The following is a 21,158-nucleotide window of genomic DNA, read 5'->3' as shown; positions in this document are numbered from 1 at the left end:
CACAGCCCCTGTAGTCCTTCCCTCCATCCATTTCCCAACCTCTCCTTCAGTTGAAGGTGTCCAACAGTTTGTCTTTGGGGGCACCATTGTTCCCTGAATTCCCCTTTCAAGTATTCCAAAGATTCCCTCAAGCCCGCATAAAAGGTTTCCAGTTTGTCGTCGGCAGCATACGTTGCCCATTCCAATGAGACAATGTCCCACATTTTCCTCAGCCATTCCTGCTCTGTAGGGACCATGGGGCCTTTCCACTTCTGCGCGATGAGGGACATTGCAGCCAACGTAAATATTACTTTCGCCTTGGTTCACTCCCGCCTTTCAACTTCGTTCTCCCGCCCGCTTATCCCCAATAAGAGCTCCCGGGGATCCTGGTGAGCCCCCTCCCCCAGAGCCTGAGCGAGCGCGCTCATGATTACGCTCCAAAAAGGTCATATAACGAGGCAATCCCACCATATGTGCGTAGCGGTGCCCATTTCCCCGCAACCTCTCCAGCACTCCCCTGAGGTAGCAGGATACATAGAGTGAAGTCGGGCAGGAGTGTAGTGCCAACCATACAAATATTTGTACCAGCTTTCACGCAGCTGGATCGCTTTTGCAACCTTCGGGATCAGTCGCCACAGCCTCTCCCAGTCCCCCTGCTCCATTCGAACCCCAGAGTACCGCCCCCAGTCCTCCATGTAGGTCCAACTGACACTCGGGCCGGATCTCTCCAACTGTTTGTACAAATCTGAAATTAACCCCCTAGAACCCTCAAACATTTATGTTAAATAACTATTTATAACTGAAACTTCAAGTGTAACTTGCTTAAACCTTGAGTGTAAGGTTTACTTGTATTTGTGAACGTCATTGCTACAGCTCACATTTGCCCCTCTTGAGAAGGGCCTGGCTGCTCAGTCACACTAACTTGTGTAGTACAGACCTATACCAAAAGGTGGGTTACCTAATAAGCAGATAAGTGGTGTGTACTCTCACACACTGTTACTACATCAATTCCTGCCCAACACATCCACTGCCACCAGCCATAACTATAGGGTTGTCTATGGGACTAAAAAGTGAGGGAGTAAAGAGAAGGGGGATACTAGGTGTGTGCTCATCTCGCATAGTGCAACGGTTTGGGAGGGATACAAAGTATCCCTCTACCCTTAATGGTAGTTAGTAAGGAATAAGAATGAATCTCAAAGGACAACCTAAAGAGTTCGCAGCAACACTGTTCATAAGGAGCTGTGCGCTTCAAAATTGGACTACAGATGCCACGAGGAAACGAGACTCCATATTAAAAGGTAAAACACAGAACAGAGTTACGAAAGTCAGAGCAAATTACAATGAATGAGTGAAAAAAGTCTCCACTCATTCATTATAGAAAGAAAAAAATCCAGTAGTCCAGCAAAATTTGCTAGGGGTCTCACTAGGAGAGGGGATGGAGCATACAAATGATACATCTCCTTAAGACCCTGGACCAGTGTACAACCAGTCAACTGTTGCTTGAGGATTTTGCCTTTAAAAAGTGTTTGTTTTTTGTACAGTCCAGTCTGGGACAATAATTAACCCACCCTTAGTGTACAGGGTTACACTCCTTAGGTTTAGCCTGGACTATCCAAAGGTTTGATTGCAATGGCTGAGCACCCAGTCTTACTCAAGGAGGGATGAAGGCTGTGCTGAGGCACAAGTCTCAAAGCATACAATTAGTTCAAAGAAAAACCAACACACGCAGTTACATAAAAATACACATTTTATATACACTAAGGATAACAGAAGAGAACACCATCACACAATATGACATGTATTACTCGATTTAATAGCATTTCTGATGATTGTATCTGCTTAGATTCACATGCTGTGCATATAGTCCGACATCTAGTGGTAATCGCAGAATATTGCATCTTTCTTTCGAAGATCGAAAGGGGATGTCGACATGGGCGTGACTAACACTATCCCTAACGTGACGCGTAGTGTACCCAAAATCCCTCATGTGCCAAGGTCCCTCTGGTTGCGTTTCCAGCCGTGAGGGAGCCTTATATTCTGCGTGAGTGAGTACAGAAGAGAGAAGGTGCAAGATGTCCATGTTCCTACTAGTCCACGAGGGATGGCAGGGTGGGTGCCAGTGAATAAGCAGATACAATCATCAGAAATGCTATTACGTGTGTAATACAGGTCTCCCGATGCTTGTGAATCTGCTTAGAATCACATGCTGTGCATAGACTAGCGAGTAGTATCCAGAGATGATGGTGGGATGTGTGATGGAACAGTAGCAAAGAGATGTCTTGGCACTGCTTGCCCGCCTGAGAATCAGACCTATAGTGTGTTTCTAGGCAGTAGCATGGTGTACAGAACTCCAGGTTGCTGCTTTGCAAATGGACTCAAGAAGAACATTTGTAATTAATGCTATGGTTGCCCCTGTGCCTCGAGTAGTGTGCTCTAGGCATAAAGGGCAGATATCTCTTGGCAAGAGACAGGTACCCCACCCTTCTCTACCAGCTGCCACTGTTTTCCTTAGTGGCTTTGTCTTTTCCAGATAATAGAAAACTGCTCTGCTCACATCCAGTGTGTGGAGGCTTCTTACTGCCACGTTAGTGGGGTCTTGGAAAAAGGTGTGAAGTTCTATAGATTGGTTTACATGGAACTTTTAGATAAATTTAGGCGCAAAGCGTGGGTGTGTGCTCAAAACCACCTTTTCTTTGTGAATCTTGACGAATGGGTCCTGAACTGAAAGGGACTGCAGTTCACTAACTCTCCTTATAGAGGTGATCGCCACCAGGAAGGTGTTCTTGTAGGCGAGTGCTTTAAGGCTAGCCTTGTGCATTGGTTTAAAGGGAGGCCCCATTAGTCTGTTAAGACGACATTCATGTCCCACCCGGGAGCTGGGATGGAAATAGGGGGATGAAGCTTCTTTACCCCTTCCTTAAATGCCTTCATTACTGGGATTTTCCACCATTAAACTTTGCTTTGTGATGTACGCCAAAACGCAGCTAAGTGGACCTTGAAAACCTACCTGAAACCAACAGGTGGGTTAGGTACAGGACAATTTATTTAGGTGTGCATTCAATAGGATTGATGCCCTTGCCATTACACCAGATGACGTAGCGCTTCCATTTGCTGGAGTAGCAATGTCTGGTTTAAGTTTGTGATTCTCAGAGTCCATACATCTTTGAGGTAGTTGGTGGTGCCCGATATGACCTAGAAGCCAGGCTGCTAAGTTGAGTTTGAGGGCATGGATGCAGTGTTTTCCCTTAGTCTTGAGACATCATTTTGTATGGGCACGGCAGCATCCTGGGAGGGCAGACCAACATTGCCATGAAATGGGAGATCCAAGGCTGGTGGGCCCACATCGGGCAGAATCATCCTTACTGACTCTTGGTGCATCTTGTGCACTATCCTGTTGATCAGGGGAATTTGGAGAGGAAAAGCATAGACAACATTTCCCTGACCATGTTATCCAGGGACCGTTCTCCTTGGAGCGGTTCTGAGAGTATCTGAAGGTGTAATCTGGGCATTGGGCGTTCCGAGTGGCGAACTTCTCTGGCAAACCGCATTCTGTGAAGACGTTGAGTGCAATGTCCTCTTATAGCCTCCACTCGTGCTCTACGGGTAGAGGGAAGTCTCTGCTGAGTACATCCGCCAGAAGATGGAGTTCCCTTGGAACATGTTTTGACAGGAGGAACATCTTGTGTTCGAGAGCCCACTTCCATATGATCTGGGGCAGTTTGGACAGCCCTAGAGAGCGAGTGCCACCTAGACTGTTTAATACATGGCCGTAGTATTGTATGAGGACTAGAACGGTCTTCCCCTGAAGGTGTGTTTAGAAGGCCTTCAGTGCCTTGAAAACTGCTAGCGATTCCAACAGGTTTGTGAGATTGGATGTTACTACTGGCACCACACACCGTGTGCCGTCTGATGAAGTAGGTGAGGCCCCCTCCCCCCACAGTCAGATGTGTCTGTGGTAAGAGTGGCTTCTACTGCGGGGTGGTGAAGGTACAAATACACTCAATACACACTTCGTTTCCCTAAATTAGTAAATACCCATTTGGGATGGCACACAGTCACTTCCTACACCCTCAGGTGACTTCAATAGCTAGGACATTTAGGGCAATACTTAGGAATATGTCAAAGAAACCAATTATTAGAATAACAAGAGATCTCAAATATTCTGAAGCAGGTAAGTACTTTGGTAACACCCAGAGCAAAGTAAGTTAACCCCTTTCTGGAAGGAGGGCTAAACACAGTCAGAGGGTAGAAGAGTTATTCGGGGAGCTAGGCCAAAGTCAATTGGACAAAAGTCTAGGTGAGCTGATGCAATTTTTGCAGGTAGATAAAAGTCTTGCACAATGTTTTAGAAGTCTTTGTAGAAAAGAAGAAATCAAAGTAGGGCCACATGCTGATTAGGCTTGTGAGGTAAAGAAGCAACTATACAGAAACAACTAAGACAAGTCTCCACTGAGAACAAGTGAGGTTACACAACAAGCGGTAAGTTCTTAGACTTTACAGTACCTTTGGTTAGAAGAAAGGGGCTTTTGGCCGGCTTCTGGTCCTGTGCAGCTCTACAGATCCTGTGTTCCTGATCCTCAGTCATGGGGACAAGAGGGAAGACATCTGGAGAACTCCTGCACTACAACGGGACAGTCAGCGACAGAAAAGGACCTACTTCTATTCAGTAGCACTTCGAGGTTTCAGCTCCTCGCGTCTCAGCAAATAGCACCACTGCAGACTCTTGGCGGTCTAGGTGGGCTTTCCTTGCATCTGGGGTCCAGCACTCCGTTGAGGTGGCTCAGGCTCGGTCAGTCCTGCTTCCTGGGAGTCCGGAGGATCTTCCTGGAGCTTTTGGCCAACTGAACTGGTGTTCCTCACCCTGGCTCTACGGTTTCCAGCAGCACCTGCAGTGGAAATTCAACCAGCTTTGAGAGGATGTCCGGGTGGCTTATTTTGGAGTGGATTGGTCCCACCAACTCAAGGGGAGAAGTCGTCCTTACAAGGCTTCTCTAGTCGAAACGAATTCGGAGCGTCAGCCCAGCAGTAGGACTTCACCAGGCAAACCAACGGTCCAGGAGTTGCAGCAGGCGTCTCTTCCAAGTTCTTCAGATTCCTTCGTCCAGTGGTCGACTGCCTTCCAAGCCAAAAAGCCTTGCCTTTTATGCATATTTCTCCCATTCGTTCCAGCCTAGCTGTCAGTTACCCAGCAGAGTGGCTGTCACCAGCCGGCAAATCACCTAAGAGTGCATTTCTGCCTCCTAGGAGACAGAGCACAGGGAGTTTCGGGCCCCCCCCTCACCAGGCACCCTGGAGCCAAAGGCGGCCTTCACTAGTGAATAGCACCAAAGACAAAACAAACAAAGGCCAAACCTGGTTTGGCGCGCAGAGTAAATCTCAAGAAGGACCTTTACACAAAGAAAAGGCTAAAAGAAAAAGACCAGGGCCATTTTGACAAAAATTGCACCGTTGGGTGCTTTACTGCAGCTGCAAACGCAGCCAGAGGTAAAATCACACCAGAGTAGTTCAAAGTAAACCATTGCCACTTTCATCGAGGAAAGGGTAACAAAATTGTTACATGAGAATCTAGACCCCTCCAGCACCCTCTATTGTAAGATAGTGTGTGCTGGGTCTAGAAAGATACAAGTGTAAGTAAAATCAATTTCACTTTACTGCTCTTGGAAACCGTTGTTTAACCAAGGGAAGGTATTGAAACCTCTGTGAAATCAGACTTCCCTGTGTCACTGCACTGAGGGTGCTGAGTGACAAATTAAAAGATGATGCCTATGGAGTTTCAGACTCCACGACCAAAAAGAAACAGGGTTCAAATCACATTTAATATACATGAGAGAGTGGGAAAAAAAGGTCTCACTCTCTGGGTTAAAAATTAAAGTCCTAAAAATCCTGCAAACTTGCTGGGAGTCTCTAAGGTAGAGAGGAATTAGCATATTTCTGAGAATGCTCCCCAACAATGGCAGAAAACAATCGGAGGGACCTCGACGCGTGAAAGACCATGGGTATAGTACCATCACACGAGGGATAGTATTACTAAACACGCCCTGTCAACGTCAGTTTGAGTTTTTTTTAAAACAAATCTTGTAATACTCTGCAACTTCCACTAGATGTTGACTATGTAGAGCATGTGATCCAAGCAGATCCACAAGCTACAGCAATGTAGTTCTAGGTATACAATGTACCCTGAATCTGTGTTCCACTATACAGAAAAGGGTTGGTTGATTATGTCATTTCCAAGTGTCACTGCATAACTGACAGGGTTTGCTACCCTTGTATTGCTGAAAGTAATCACAAAGTAACTGGTTTTACTTCCGATGAATAGGTGTGGCCTATTCTAAATGTGCATGATAAGGTCTGACAGTGTGATAAGGACTATGACCAGTACGTACCCCAAGACTTAACTTTGACTACTTGTAAAGCTTTATTTAGAATACTTCTGGTTGTAAGTGTTCCTATTGAATCCTTGGTATACTACAGGTTCTATGTACTTTCCAACAGCCCTCCCTCCCTCCTAAAATAAGCCAGGCTGCTAAGCCTACGCTACCATATTCTCAGGTGGTACAGCCTTATACCAAGAGTGGAATCTTGTACTGCATCAGTTGAATGGTTTACTAAGCACTTAGTACAGTACAAAAAGTACAGCCGGTTAATCCATTAGATAAATAGCGGAATTTTCACCTAGGCCACACAATTTATTCTGACTAGCATTACGTAACACCACTAGGATTTTCAGGATGCACAAGGTATTCCCCTTCTTGGTTGAATAGTTTCCCCATTCCAGTACCTTTAGGGGAACAATGGTGCAGAGGAACGTAAACGGGCAGTGCCTGCCAACTCAAAGGGAGAATCTCTGGAAAACCAGTCAGAGAGAGCACTTCACCTTTAAGCAAATGATGTAAGCAGCAGGGGCAACAGTGCCAGATTTTCAGCTACCTCTGGATTAGATCCAGTTGTCCATGGAAGGTTTGGTACCCCCCCCCAAAGACACTCACAGGGCCGGCACCTACACCAGCCCTCCAATAACCCACAGGGCACCATTCAAACCTTTCTACTGCGAACCAACCAGGGACGGCCAGCCAAACTACTTTCTCTCAGGAATACAGGTACGTGGATGGAGTAGTCTGGTAGACTCGACATAGACCAAACTATTTCATCCATGCAGATGTTCCGTTGTGGCCTCTGTCCAGCCAGGATTGGCAATATATGCTAGAAGAATCGAGAGTCTTCTTACAAAGCAACGCTTTAGTTCACATGGCTTTAAAAGCAGATGGCCAATGGTAAATGAATACAGCAACATATTGCTAAACACTAACCAGCCTACACTGAAACCAAGGTGTGCGATTGACCTTAAAAAGGCAAGGTTCTTGGAACTACAGGCAGAGTTGACCACTGGAAGAAACATCCGAAGAAATAATCGTCAAGAGCGGCCTGCTGTAACCTCCTGGACCTCGAACTGCCTGGTGAAGCACTGCTGAAGGGCTTTCCTCCTTTTCCGCATCGACATAAGCTCTGGACGAAATGACTGCTCCCCTGTGCTGATGGGACCAACTAGCCCGTCCAAACTCCACTTTGGCGCAAACCCAGACTTGCTGTGCCTCTCCGGTCTTGCAGAAGACCAATAACAGGGGTCGAGTATCCATAACCAAGTGCAATGTCTTCCGCAGAATGAATCCAGCCAAAAGCGAGGAGCCTCCCAAGGACACCCCAGAAGCAGGAAATTCTGATCCAGAGTCCCCTCAGAGTCCATGACTGAGGGAGCCAGGAAAGTCCAACCGGGGACATTTGTTCTGCATCAGTGCTGTTTGCATGGTGCTAAGTCCTTTCCAGAGTACCGCTGCAGGAGCCTGTCAGATGTCCTCCCTCTAGTCTCCATGACTGAGATTCGGGAACAAGGGTCTCCTTGGCTGTAGCAAGACTGCATCCAGCTGGACCACTTTATTCAAACCAGAGGTACTTTTTGTGCTTGGGGTACTTTATTGCCTTAAGCCTTTCCCACTTGAGAATTACATTGGCTTACCTTTTCTGAACTGATTTCAACTCCCCCTTGCACAAGCTTAGCAGCGTGTGTTCCTTTAGTGATCTTTTGAACTATCCGACTTTGTGAAAGACTTTATCCAAGAAGTGCATCAGAAAATTGGCTTTGTCCAATGGACTTTGGCCGTTCTGGCTCACTGAAGGCACCCTTCTGAATCCATTGACTTTGTATTGCTTGTCTCTTCATAGGTTGCAATTCGTTGAACACTTTCACTGCTGGGAAAGGATTAACTAGACTTCATTAAAGGATTCAAACAGTCTTCCCGTTATAGGAAAGCATGTTGTAACCTATTTCCATAATCTTTCCTTCCTGGAACCCAGAGTCTGAAAAGTATGACATGCATTACTTACCGTAAAAGCATTTCTGATGGTTGTATCTGCTGAGATTCACATGCTGTGCATATGGTCCGACATCCAGTGGTAACCGCAGAGTATTGCATCTGGTCTTTCGTAGTTGAAAAGGGGACGTCGACATAGGCGAGTTTGTAATACGATCCCTATAGTGACATGCAGTTTACCCAAAATCCCTCATGCGTCGAGGTCCCTCTATATTTTCCTCGCCCTGAGGGAGCCTTCTTAGGCGTGAGTACAGAAAAGAGAGAGAAAGTAAGAAGTCTATGTTCCTTCCATCCGAGCGAGGAGGAAGGGTGGGCACGTGTGAATCTAAGCAGATACAATCATCAGAAATGTTTTTTCGGTAAGTAATGCAGGTCTTCTGATGTTTGTTAATCTGCTTAGAATCACATGCTGTGCATAGACTAGCGAGCAGTAGCGAGAGTTGGAGGTGGGTTGTGAGAAGGAACAGTAGAGAAAAGATGTCTTAATACTGCTTGTCCCACCTGGGATTCAGATCTAGAGTGGGCATCTAGACAGTGTTTTGTAAAGGTGTGTACAGAACTCCAGGTTGCCGCTTTGCAAATGGACTCTAGGGGAACATTTGCAATGAATGCCATGGAAGCCCCAGTGCCTCGAGTAGAATGTGCTCTTGGGCTTGAAGGGTAGTTCTCTCTTAGCAAGAGTGTAACAGAGTGATGCATTGTACAATCCATCTAGATATACTGGACTTTGAAACTGCATCTCCTTCTCTTCCTGCCGCCACTGAGACAAAGAACTGATTAGTCTTTCTCAGTGGTCTAGTTCTTTCCATATAAAACATGACCGCCCTGCGCACATCAAGGGTGTGCAGGCTTTTTTCTCGCAAGGTTGATGGGTTTTGAAAGAATGTTAGTCGTTCTATAGACTGGTTGACATGGAATTTCGAAATTAATGGTGCAAACCTAGGATTTGTGCGTAGAACCACCTTATCCTTGTGAACGGTTACAAAGGGGTCTAGTATAGAGAGTGCTTGTAGTTCACTTGCTCTTCTAATGGATGTGATGGCTATTAAGAAAGCGGTTTTAAGAGTGAGGTTCTTAAGTGTTGCTTTGTGCATGGGTTCGAAGGGGGAGCCCACGAGCCTGGTTAGTACCACGTTTAGATCCCATCCGGGAGCTGGGTTAGGTATAGGAGGGTGGATCCTTTTTACACCCTCCATGAAGGCTTTAATAACTGGAACTTTCCACCATGAGACCTTATGTTGAGACGTGGTGTATGCAGAAAGTGCAGCTAGATGAACTTTAATAGAATTAAAGACTAAGTCTAATAAGTGAGTCAGGTAAAGAACAATCTGTGTGGGAGAGCAGTCACCGGGGTTGATGCTCTTTCCTCTACACCAGATGACGCACCGTTTCTACTTGCTGGAGTAGCAGTAACCAGTGTTCAGTTTCCTTGCTTTTTTAAGGATGTCCATGCATCTTTGAGGGAGCTGCAAATGTCCGAATTCTATGACCTCAGGAGCCAGGCTGCTAAGTTCAGGGTCTGTGGGCATGGGAACAGCGTTTTGCCCCTGTCCTGTGACAGCATGCTGTACGGGCAGGGTAGTTTCACCAGTGGAGACAGTGACATTTCCATCAGGTGAGCGAACCAGGGATGTCGGGCCCAAATAGGAGCCACTAGGATCATGGTAACTGGTTCCTGGTGCATCTTGTGCACTATCTTGTTGAGAAGGGAAGTCGAGGGGGGGGGGTTGGGGAGCGTAAACAAATTTCCCTGACCATGTTATCCAGAGACCGTTCCCCTTGGAGCGGTTCTGGGGGTACCTGGAGGCCTAATCTTGGCAATGGGTGTTCTCCAGAGTTGCAAACAGATCTATTTCTGGGAAGCCCTATTGCGTGAAAACGTCTGCAACGATGCCTTCTTGTAATCGCCATTCGTACTCTGTGGGCAGAGGGAAGTCTCTGCTGCGTTTGTCTGCTAGCAGATGGAGTTCCCCTGGTACGTTTTGTGACTACAGGAACATGTGTTCGGGAGCCCACTTCCAGATGTTTTGGGACAGCTTGGACAGTCCTGGAGAGTGAGTGCCCCCTTGCTTGTTCCGGTAGTACATTGCTGTGGTGCTGTCTGAGGACCAGTACTGTCTGCCCTTGCAGGTGAGCCTGGAAAGCTTTCAGTGCTTTGAAGACCGCTAGTAGTTCCAGCAGATTTGTGTGTTTGGACGTTACACTCGGAGTCCGAACTCCGTGTGCAGTCTGATGGGATAGGTGAGCCCCCATCCTGTAAGGGATGAGTCTGTGGTTCGAGTGGCTTCCACTGCAGGGGTGGCGAATGGTTTCCCTATTACGAGGTTTTCCTTCGACCACCACCGCAGCAAGAGAACCATGGCCTGCGAGACCACCACTAGATCATCCCATTGTCCGCTGGTCTGGCACCACTGGCTGTTGAGCCACTCTTGCATTGGGTGCATGCGCAGCCGCGCGTGAGGTACCAAATATATACATGACGCTATCATTCCCAGTAAACGCATTGCTTTGCGTACCGTCACCTCCTGACCGGCTACATATTGAGGGATCTGGGAGGGGAAGACGAGGCCGTCCTTTGTTCGAATTAGAGCCCCTAGGAATAGCTGGACCTGGCTGGGGTCTAGGCTGGACTTCTTCTCGTTGATGGAGAAGCCCAGTTGGAACAAAAGGTCTACAGTCTTTTGGGTATTTGAGAAGCATGTCTCATAAGAATCCCCTGTTATGAGCCAATCTTCGAGGTAAGGGTAAACTGGGATGGACAACCTGCACAGGTGGGCCACTGCCAGTACTTTCGTGAATACCCTTGGCGCTGACGCTATGCCAAAGGGTAGCACTCTGAACTGGTAATGTTTGCCCTCTATCATGAACCTGAGGTATTTTCTGTGCGCTGGCAACATTAAAATATGAAAGTATGCATCTTTCATGTCCAGTGTTGGCCTGTAATCTCCCTGTGAAAGCAGGGGGATTACCTCCTGTAAAGTGACCATGCGAAATGTTTGAGGTTTGACAAATTTGTTCGCTGGGCGCAGATCTAGTACAGGGCGCATGGTTAAGTCCTTTTTGGGTACAAGGAAGTACACTGAATAAATACCCTTGGTTACCTGTGATAGAGGCACAACCTCTATTGCTCCTTTTTCTAGTAGCAGTTGGACTTCTTGAAGAAGGATGTCGAGGTGCCCTTGGGGGTCTGTACGTAGGGGACCGACTGAATTCTATACAGTACCCGTGGGCTATAGTTGACAATACCCAACGGTCTGTTATACCCTCCCATGCTGGCAGAAAAGATTTTAACCGGCCCCCGACTGGCGATGCTTGGGAGGGGACCCGAATTTTCGGGTCATTTGGTGTTGGTAGCCGGGGAGCCTCTAGGAGTGGGACCCCGACCTCTTCCCTTTCCCCGACATTCACCTCTGAGCGTATTGGCTGCTTGTTCCTTGAGTAGAGGACCAGTTGCCTGCTGAGGAGTATTGTTGATGTTGTTGTTGTCTTTGGCCTCGAAAAAAACGTCTGTTGCCGTAACCTCGCTTATTGGGAGGCCTCGAGATCTGGTCTCTAGTATTTAGGGTATTGAAATCCTTAGCAGTCTCTAGCGCGTCGTCCACCGCTTTACCAAACAGGTTGGAATCCTGGATTGGTTTATTGATGAGTGAGGACTGGTCTCTGGTTTAAAACCAGAGTTCCGGAGCCAGACATGACGCTTGAGAAGTATCCCCTGAACTAAAGATCAGCCAGCCGTCTCTGCAGCATCTAGTGTGTTCTTGATGATCCTTTGGTTAACCAGGGTACCTTCGGTCACAGTGGCTAACAAGCGAGTTTGTAATGGTTCAGAGACTTCGAGGTCTTGGTGTAATTTCCACCATTGGGCATAGCTTGCCAGTAAGGTATTGTTATTGTCAATTCTGGTGGAAAAAGCTGCCGAGGCTGTTCTCCTCTTTCACAGGGCGTAAAGCTTCTTTCCTTCTTTGTCTGGGGGTGCTTCGCGGATAGATAGCGGAACCTGTGCCCTTTTCCTTGTGGTGGTTACTACCAAGGAATCAGGTATTGAGTGAACCCTAATGTATAATGGGTCAGAGGGTGAGGGAGTAATCAGCTTCTCAATTCTAGGGTTGACCCCTCTAAACAACAAAGGTGTTGATAACGATGGAATGAGTCATCTCTTTACTGAGGCGAGAAGTGGAATGGCCTGGCTAGTAGGTGGTTTCTCCTTTATGATTTTTTCTACAAAATCTATTTCAGGAGTTATTTCCCCTGCATCAATCTCAAAATGTGCTGCTGCTTTCCGTAGTAGCGCATTGAAAGTAGGTTGGTCATCTATAGGTGACGGGTTTCTGACTGGTGTGGTTTGAGGGGAGGACAGGTCCAGGACGTCCGGGTCTGTCGACGCTCCTGGGGACTGCCAGGGCTGTGAGCCACCTCCATCTGAGTCTTCTTCGAAGCCCCCACCACCCATGTCTGGGTTTTCCTCAAAACCTTCTTCTAGGTTTTGTTGATCTTCCACATTAAGGAACTCCTCATCCTCTTGGAAGTGAGATTCTTCTTCAGTGAGGTCATATGTATTAATCCCCTATTGAAGTGGGTTAAATAGTAGTGGGTATTTAGCCCTGGGGTCTTCAAGAAATACCTCCCTTGATATTTTGGGTGTTACATGTGCAGGGGTGGACATGAACCTATCCAGCTTATCCATACATGATTGGAATCTTTCTAAAGTCCATTGGGGTAACTCAGAACGGCCTGCAGGCGAAAAGGGAAGCTCTTCCGCCTGTAGCCGTCTAGCTCTTTCATATAACGTCGAGGATAAACTCCCTTTGCCTTCTGAGAATCCTTCTCATGGGCTAGGTCTTTCCTTTGACGTAGGAGGGTCCTGCCTGCCTTCCAGTTGTCTCGCCGTCTCCCTGGCCTTGTGAGCGAGGCTCGGCGAATCCTTCGCCGCCCATCTTTGAACATCAGGGGAGACTATTCGAGCCAAGCTCTCGACAACTAAACTGTCCGTCGAGGGTTCATCTGGCATCGTGTTAGGAGGAGCCAAGGCCTTGTCGCAGACGGGCGCTCTTACGAGGCGAGTCGTCTGCCGTTTTGGTGGTAGCGCCCTCATCTGTGGCCAGCCCAGTCGCAGGTCGTGGCTGCGGGGAGGCTTACGACCCTTACGGTCAGCGGGGGCCGCCGGTAGGTCCCGCGTCTCTGTTGGCGCTAGGCCTTTCTTCGACTTTGACGAAGAAGTGCCATGGGTTGTGTGTTTATCCTTATGTTTCCTGTGTCCATAAGTAGGGCGTAAGCCGAACTTGTCGGGGCCGGGGAAAAACGTGGAGGAGCGGTAGCGCTCCCTAGAGAGGTCTAACGATACGGAGGTAGTGTTATCACTATCCTCGTCCCATTCGCGGGCAGCGGTGGTGGGTGATGAATCAGCTCTAGATGTAGCGCAGGCTGCCCACCTCTTGACCCTGTGGTCCTTTAAAGTCGTTGGGTGAAGAAGTTTACAGGCCGCACAGCCGTCTTCTTTGTGGTCGAGGGGTAAGCAGCGGTTACGCTGATCTTTCCACGTGAATTTGCACTTACGTGGGCAAACTCTAAAGGGAGCCCTTTCCTCCATAGCTGAGGATACAATTAAAAGTGATACCGACCCCGAAGGAAAGGGGGTGAAAGATAAAGGCATTCTTAGAAAGAAACAGAAGTGTCCCACGACCCCCACTCTCCCTACTGTATAGGCCGGCGAGGCCAGCCCACGTGTTCGGCAGCGCCGAAGGATCGCCTCTGTCGAAATGACAGCCGTCGAAGATCTTATTCGGCGGTGAAACAGCTTAGCCATCGAAGGAGGGACTAGGATTTAAAGTATTTATGAAATAAAAACGACAAAGGGTCGAATAAATATTATTTTGCAATTTGTCTCCAACAAGCTCCGCATTAGTGCGACCAGATTCTGGGCGGAAACAATCAATCTGAGGGACCTCGACGCGTGAGAGATTTTGGGTACACTGCACGTCACTATAGGGATAGTATTACAGACACGGCTATGTCTACGTCCCCTTTTCTACTACGAAAAACAAGATGCAATACTCTGCAGTGACCACTGGATGTCGGACTATGCACAGCATTTGATTCGAAGCAGATTAACAAAGATCAGAAATTGGTGTTTATGATAAATGCAATATTATCCTCGTTAGTGAAGTCGCTTCAGAGTGTAGGAGAAATGTATTAACATATCCAAAGAGTATTCACCAACTTTGACTTTGTAAAGTGATTCCAAAGTTTGCTCGACTTACAAATATTTGCCTTTTTAAAGAATACTTAACTAAAACATATGTATAAATAAAAATATATTTATAACTGAAACCCAGGTGTTACTTGTAATGACAGATTTAATCTGTACAGCTCTACAGCTCACATTTACCTCTCTTGCTCAGTCACACTACCAATTTATGGAGCACAGACCTATACAAAAAGGTGGGTTACCCAATACCAAGCAGATCAGTCTTGTGTAGTCTCACATTGTGACTGCACCAATTCTTACCCAGCAAATCCCATATGCCGCTCTCCCATTGCACCCATTAAAAGGAGGGCACCCCCCAAATACCTCCCTGCCGCACCATACACCTACACTAAGCCGCCCCCCCACCAAGGCCTCCTTTTCAACGTGCCCCCGACCCCTTCCCCCACTCGTGTGCCCTCTGCTCCCCATGCCCTGTGCCATGCGGATGGGCATGGAGTCCCACCAACGACTCCCATGCCCATCCGCTTACTTGTTCCTTCCAAGCAGTCAGTTCCTCTTCCTGCCTCTATGCCGCCGCACACAGCGAAAGAAAGCATATTATGCATTCAAGGCCTGTGTTCGGTGCACAGAAGCATTGGCGGGGCTTCCAGTAATTTATTTGGCCAGGATGGATTTGGTGAAACTATCTTCGCCTAATAAAAAAACTACAAAACTAAAACCCAGGTATCTCAAGTCAGCAAAAAGTACTGGGGCTCACAGATTAAGGCAAAAGCAGAAAAGGGGAAATCTTAGATGACAGTCCCTTCTGGTAACTCGGGAAATTACTAGGATTCTCTGGCACTCCCACTGGCACTGGTCATCTCTTGGCAAAGCTAGGCCCATAAGTAGTGACCAGACAAACCACTTTTACAACAATATCATACCAGACTAAGATGTTTATCACAACGTGGAAAGGTCAAGAGTGCAGTAATATGGAATGCTTCATGTGAGTCACGTAGAAGGTGGGTTATTGGTCATCACCAGAAAAACACTTCATACCTTGTACTGCCAGAAGCTGTTCATCAGTGGTCCAACGTGCATTGAATTTTTGAACAATCTGAGAAAAGGAAAAAAGCTAGTTTGTTGTAAATAGCTCAGCGTTGCACCATAAATGCATTTAGCAAAAAAAAAAAAAAAAAAAACACATCAACCATTACAGCATAATTATCTACATGGCGAGACTAAGACTCCTAGTTGTGGTTCCTACCACTCTCCACTCCCCCCAATCCCCTTGCAAATAGGCAATAATAGCCTGGAAAAGCCACAAACATTTCAACTGTGGTTCTTCATGCACCAGCATGTCAAGCACCAACCACACTACAAGTAATTGTGGGGAGGGGGGTTGATCACTTCATTCCATAAAATCCTTTTCTCCTGGGCTAAGAAATGTGTACTCATCACTAGCCACAATTAGCCATCAAGAAACCGCGTGCCGTGTGCATGCGGACAGGGGGAAATTTCCTGGGTAGTAGCTTGCAACTTAAACCTGTTCAGGTTTCATCAGAATTCCATTTACACGGTTTCTGCAATCTCATTTTATGTGAGCATCAAACATTGATTATTCTTGATTTGTTTTCATCTTTCACCTTATTTTTGTGCTCTGAGGGATTTCTACAGGAGCCTCCCGCCCGCCTCTGCAACCCTTGTTGATGTGCTGTAATATGGTAGCCAGTGTGGCTTCTAGAACATGGTTCTTCTACACTGGAGCTGTGGTCTAGACTTGTGGCAGCTGTAATTTAGTTTTGGCTTCACCAGGGTTGCCACTGTTTTTACTGCCTTGGTAGCCAAATGTACCAATGTGTTAGCTACTAGGGTACAAATGCATTTTGTTGTCCTAGTCTTAGCCATTTGGGTCAATCCTTTGCGTACCACAGCAGATGTGCCAACGTGGGCTAATGCTGCCCACATTCCTGAACCCTCAAGGGGCAAAATACTGCCTAGATTCCCTTCTACCCCAGGTCAGCCCAACAAATGTCCTGTGTGGGTAGACCCAAGTCTTTACGGCCAGCCTGGTTGATACCTGAGAAAAACATTGAGGAGCTTAAAAGCTGAATACGCTCCATGCTTGATGGCCACAGCAGCACTAAGCGTGCTGTGAAGAATCTGAAGATGGAGTCCCGGGGGCAAAACTAGACCTGCTCACCTCAATGTTCACGAGTGAAAAGCACCAACATGGGATTGATAATCTACAAGTTAAAATCGGTTTCTGTATGCTTATGACATTACTCTAGACCGAGGATTCTCCGTTTGACTGGAAATTGCTCAAGAATACAGATCTATAAAATATCTAATACTGCAGAACTCGAGCTATTCCGTGGACAGTCAGTACCTAAAGGAGATCTTCCTAGACAGTCAATCCCAGCATTTTGCCATCTTCTGAGCTGCTGCTTTACTGATCGAGGGTCTGAGGGTTGGGCCCAGGTATCATTCCTAAAGTGCAATAGGTACCACACCAGATAGGAATACTGGTATCCTCTGTGGCGGTGTTGCGAATTAGGGATTCCAGAAAGGAAGAAGGGCTAGCGTGGCCTTAATGTCTTGAAAAAAAAAGCTTGTAGCCGATGTGGTCAGAGTATTGGAATTTCATGTAGCGGAGGTCTGGCTCACGCAGGCCGCATGGAACCCGCCATTTGGCGTTGCATCGATGAAGGAGTCCATCTAGTAGCAGGAGGGGGATTCATAGAAAAGTCTCCCTCAAAGGTCGGATAACCATGGCCCAGAAGGAAGCCCATTCCTGTGTTCTACTTGTTTGAATGTGCTTGGCTTAAATCTCTGCCAAGAAAGGACATCCGATCAGTGAAGTAAGCCCATCTTGGGGACACTTCTTTGAATCACCTGCTGTGGCAAACAACCCTGGGGGATGCCTTTAAAATCAGTCTGCTGTCACCAGATTTATGCAATTGGACTGTGGCAGTGGTAAAATGGAGTAGTGTATTGGGCCAAATTCAAGGGCACTCCTGCACTCTGCAACAGTGTATGCAAGACACGCACACAGACAACGCTCCAAACGATTGCCTCAAGATTAAGCATGCTCACATGGGCCCAGAGTCCTCCAAACGTTCCTAGTAGCAGCTAAGCTAGATCTATAAACTGGAACATCTTGACCCTTGGTCAGCATCAGTATGCACAGGACTCCACCTCTGCATCATGCACCTGGCAGGGCATGGTCTGTGTCTCTCTCGGGCTTAATTATTCCAGTGGCAGTGCACTTGAAATTAAGACCATAGAGCTACTTGTTCCTGACAAAACATCCTTCTTGCAAGCCGGGGTAATTCCCGCTTCCAGAAGAGAGTCTTTATAGCCCAAGAACAAAAGTCACAGGAAAATACAGACGGGTCGTGAAGTGGGGGTGGTGAAATCAGACAATACATAACCTGTAAGGCTCTCCACATTTTAACGCCTTACCCCCCTCCCCCCCAAAACCAAGCTCGTCACATTCCTTGTAAAGTTCTTCTGCATTTACAAACATGTGTTTTACGCTGCTACAGGGACGGCACTTGGGGGCAATGTCAGACAAACACAATAATATAATAATGGTTATTTTATAAAACATGCTTAATACCAGCAAGTGGTTCCTAAGCACGAGACCGGGATTCGAACCTGTGTTGCGCTGCGTTGTCTTGCTTCCAAGACAAAACGCATTACCCCTGAGCTATCCTTCCTCCCCAGGTCGGGAAGATATCCCAGGGGCAACGAGTTTCTCTTGGAAGCAAAACAATGCAGCGCAACATAGGTTCAAATCCCGGTCTCACGCTTAGGAACCGGTCCTGGTATTAAGCGCGTTGTAAAAGATGCATTATATAGGGTCTTGTTGGTGATGTCGTACCTCTAGTTTGCCTTTGACACTGAAGGCCATATTACACTGCGTTTAGAGATCATTCAAGGACAGGAAGGATAACGGACACCTCTGCACTTAGTCCTCGTTAATATGTCTGGGTTTCCTTTTTTAACACCTTTAGTTTGCTACAATAAATCTCATGTAAATGACAGCTCTACATAACAGACCTGGAATGATTGAAGTTGGACGTTTCCAGAGCTGCCAAGACTACCTTGGCAAGGAGAAGGGATCATCAGTTAAAAATGAATGGCTAAAACACTGAGCTCATCCCAAGAGGAAGATCTTGGAGCATTACCTTTCCTACTTTGTTCCGCCATCAGTTTCCTTGACTACGGAGGTCAAATAAAGGCAATATATTGGACTAACAGGTGACCCTAGTCTCATTCGGGGAAAGGTGGCAGCTTCATTGTAGCTGAAAGTCTTCCATTAAAAACAACATTTCAAACACCCCATCAGTTAAACACAGAGCGTTAGTTGAGAACTCCAGACTAGAAGCAACATACAACCATTCCATCTTGGAAGGTGATCAGCAGTTTGAGCTTGCACTGCTGAGATCAGTGTGTGATCTGTAGATCAGAGGTCAATAAAGGAGTACCGACTTTCTGGGTGTTAAGTTCTATGTACATTTTTCATGTATGCACTTTTTTGTAAGGGCTATACTACTATATATGGTCTTCGAAAACTGTCTGCTGGAAGGTCTTCATTAAAGGTGTGACTGATCTGTACAATTTCAGTTGGCCTATTTGGCAATTAAAAGCATTAACCGTCTGGCTTGTTAGTAACGGACACATAATTGTCAGCTATATCCTGCTTGCTCCAACCAAATACTCCAATGCTTCCCTTCTTTTAAGCTTTCCTATAAAGGGGCTTTTGATTAACCTCGGCACTAAAAGCCTTGACTGACTCGAGAATCTGGGGTAGACTTAATCTGCTAATGAGAGCGGTCAAACAAGTCAAGCTTCTCAGTCACTATTCAACTGGTGGGTGCAAATTCAACATTAAACAAGTTGCCAAATCTACAGCAATTACCCAATTAGAAACACAACTAAAATAAATGTCTGATGGCAGCTAAAATTGCTCGGATGGTGGAAGGACAAAAGTTTGATCTATTTTTGGTTTGTGTTAATGCCTTATCTGGCCACAGTAGAATATATAGACTACATTATTGAGAATTTTAATGCAATTTGGAGCCCATTTCTAGGGTTGTAGGCAGAATCGTTTGTCTCGTATGTTTTTTTGTTTCAATCCATGCAACACTGGTGCACATGCTGAATGTGAGGAGATACATATGTGCAATACCCAATTGACTCACTTCAGATTAAACTCGCCAGACATGCAAAAGAATCCACTAGGATTACCCCAGTGTATTTTATAAACTGAAACCAATACAAATTACTCAAGAACCATGCCAAACGGAGAACCCAAAAAGCACTCTCCCGCTCTTCCTCCATATAAGTGTGCACGTCCAACATGCGTCCCTCTGCAGTAGATGAACAGCGCCAGAGAGGTTTGGGAGAACTGGTGCACTATGGTAGGATGTTGCTCATCAATAATACTCATTTTGCAGTTTTATTTTGGTTCACATGCTTTGAAAAGTCTACCATCTGCTGGGTGAATCGGAATACTACTTTTTAAAAACAGATGTTTTTACTAGGCGTCTGTATAGGTTAATCAGCAATAGGTTCTCTCTTCTGCAACTACTCCAGGACCAAACCGTTGGAGGAAATCAAAAATGTAACGGTGGCGTTTACGTTTGAGCATTGTGCGAAGTTCATACACATGATACAAAGATCCATTTACTAATCTTCCCATGCTGAGGCCAAAGAGAAAAAGGTCTGTTAAAAATAGATCCAACACCAAGCACCAAGTAGCAGAATATGCCGAAGGGGCCCCTGCGGCATTGTGTTTATTTCTTTAGCTACGTCTGAATATCCCCAGATGAGGGATGTTGGAGATGCAACTAAAAATGGAGGAAATGTTTCAATAGAAACCTACCTCTGGAAGCCGGTAGTCATCTAATCCACCTTCAAGTTTCTCTTTCAGAGCGCTATTTGTTTGCTTGATATTCTGTATCTAAACAAGAGAAAGTAACCCCATTATAGAACTACTTCATGTTCATGCCACCTAGATTACTGCCTAAAAGAGTTAGGCTTTGCTGGCCAATTACGAACATTTGTGACAACCGTACTAACAAAAACGTTTAGATCACACCAAAAACTTGAACATTAAAGTTGCCACGTCAATGAAGTTTGCATTAGGAAGAAAACATTTGTTTCTAGAGAAAACACTTCTAGAGAAAGGGGGCCAGTCTGCAAAGCATCAGTGGTAGAGTGCAGGGTTGCAGTTTGTTTTGCCTTGTAGAGCCTAATCCTCCCCCTTTCTCACATTAACCCACTCACTGCCAAGATGTCCTAGCATCTTACACTACACTTAAAACTACACCCCTCCCGCCTCCACAGATGGCCGCCACAGGCCTAGCCCTATGAAGATTAACACTACCAGAGCTACGACTAAGCTCGCCTCTTTAGCTCTGTCACACACCAGCAGCTAATCAGACCCAAATCTCTGTAGTCAATCAGATCTTGATATCTTCCCACTGGATATATGCTCCCATGTTTCACCACCAACCCATAGAAAGCAGACTTGCACACAGGAACCGGGCACTTCCTACCTGCAGCCATCAGCATAGGTTTCACATTTGCCTCTCCCACCGTCCCAATAATGACCCCCA

General features: G+C 46.5%; 1 protein-coding gene across 3 annotated transcripts in view; it reads right to left on the bottom strand.

The window, feature by feature from the left end:
• Positions 1 to 21,158, bottom strand: part of RCOR1 (REST corepressor 1) — a 297,736-nt gene that overhangs the window by 66,882 nt on the left and 209,696 nt on the right. For 2 of the 3 annotated variants that reach the window (XM_069638105.1, XM_069638103.1), the window contains 2 exons: positions 20,423 to 20,500; positions 15,589 to 15,646 (listed from right to left, as the gene is read on the bottom strand). In XM_069638105.1, coding sequence (XP_069494206.1) covers positions 15,589 to 15,646; positions 20,423 to 20,500 — 136 coding nt within the window. The remainder of the gene's footprint in view (positions 1 to 15,588; positions 15,647 to 20,422; positions 20,501 to 21,158) is intronic. The other variant, XM_069638102.1, reaches the window with a different exon arrangement.

Source organism: Ambystoma mexicanum, chromosome 14 (genome assembly GCF_040938575.1).
Source record: "Ambystoma mexicanum isolate Mex_15411 chromosome 14, UKY_AmexF1_1, whole genome shotgun sequence".
In the NCBI taxonomy this organism is placed as follows: domain Eukaryota; kingdom Metazoa; phylum Chordata; class Amphibia; order Caudata; family Ambystomatidae; genus Ambystoma; species Ambystoma mexicanum.
The sequence above is the reverse complement of the archived record's forward strand: the minus strand, read 5'-3'. Positions and strand labels throughout refer to the sequence as shown.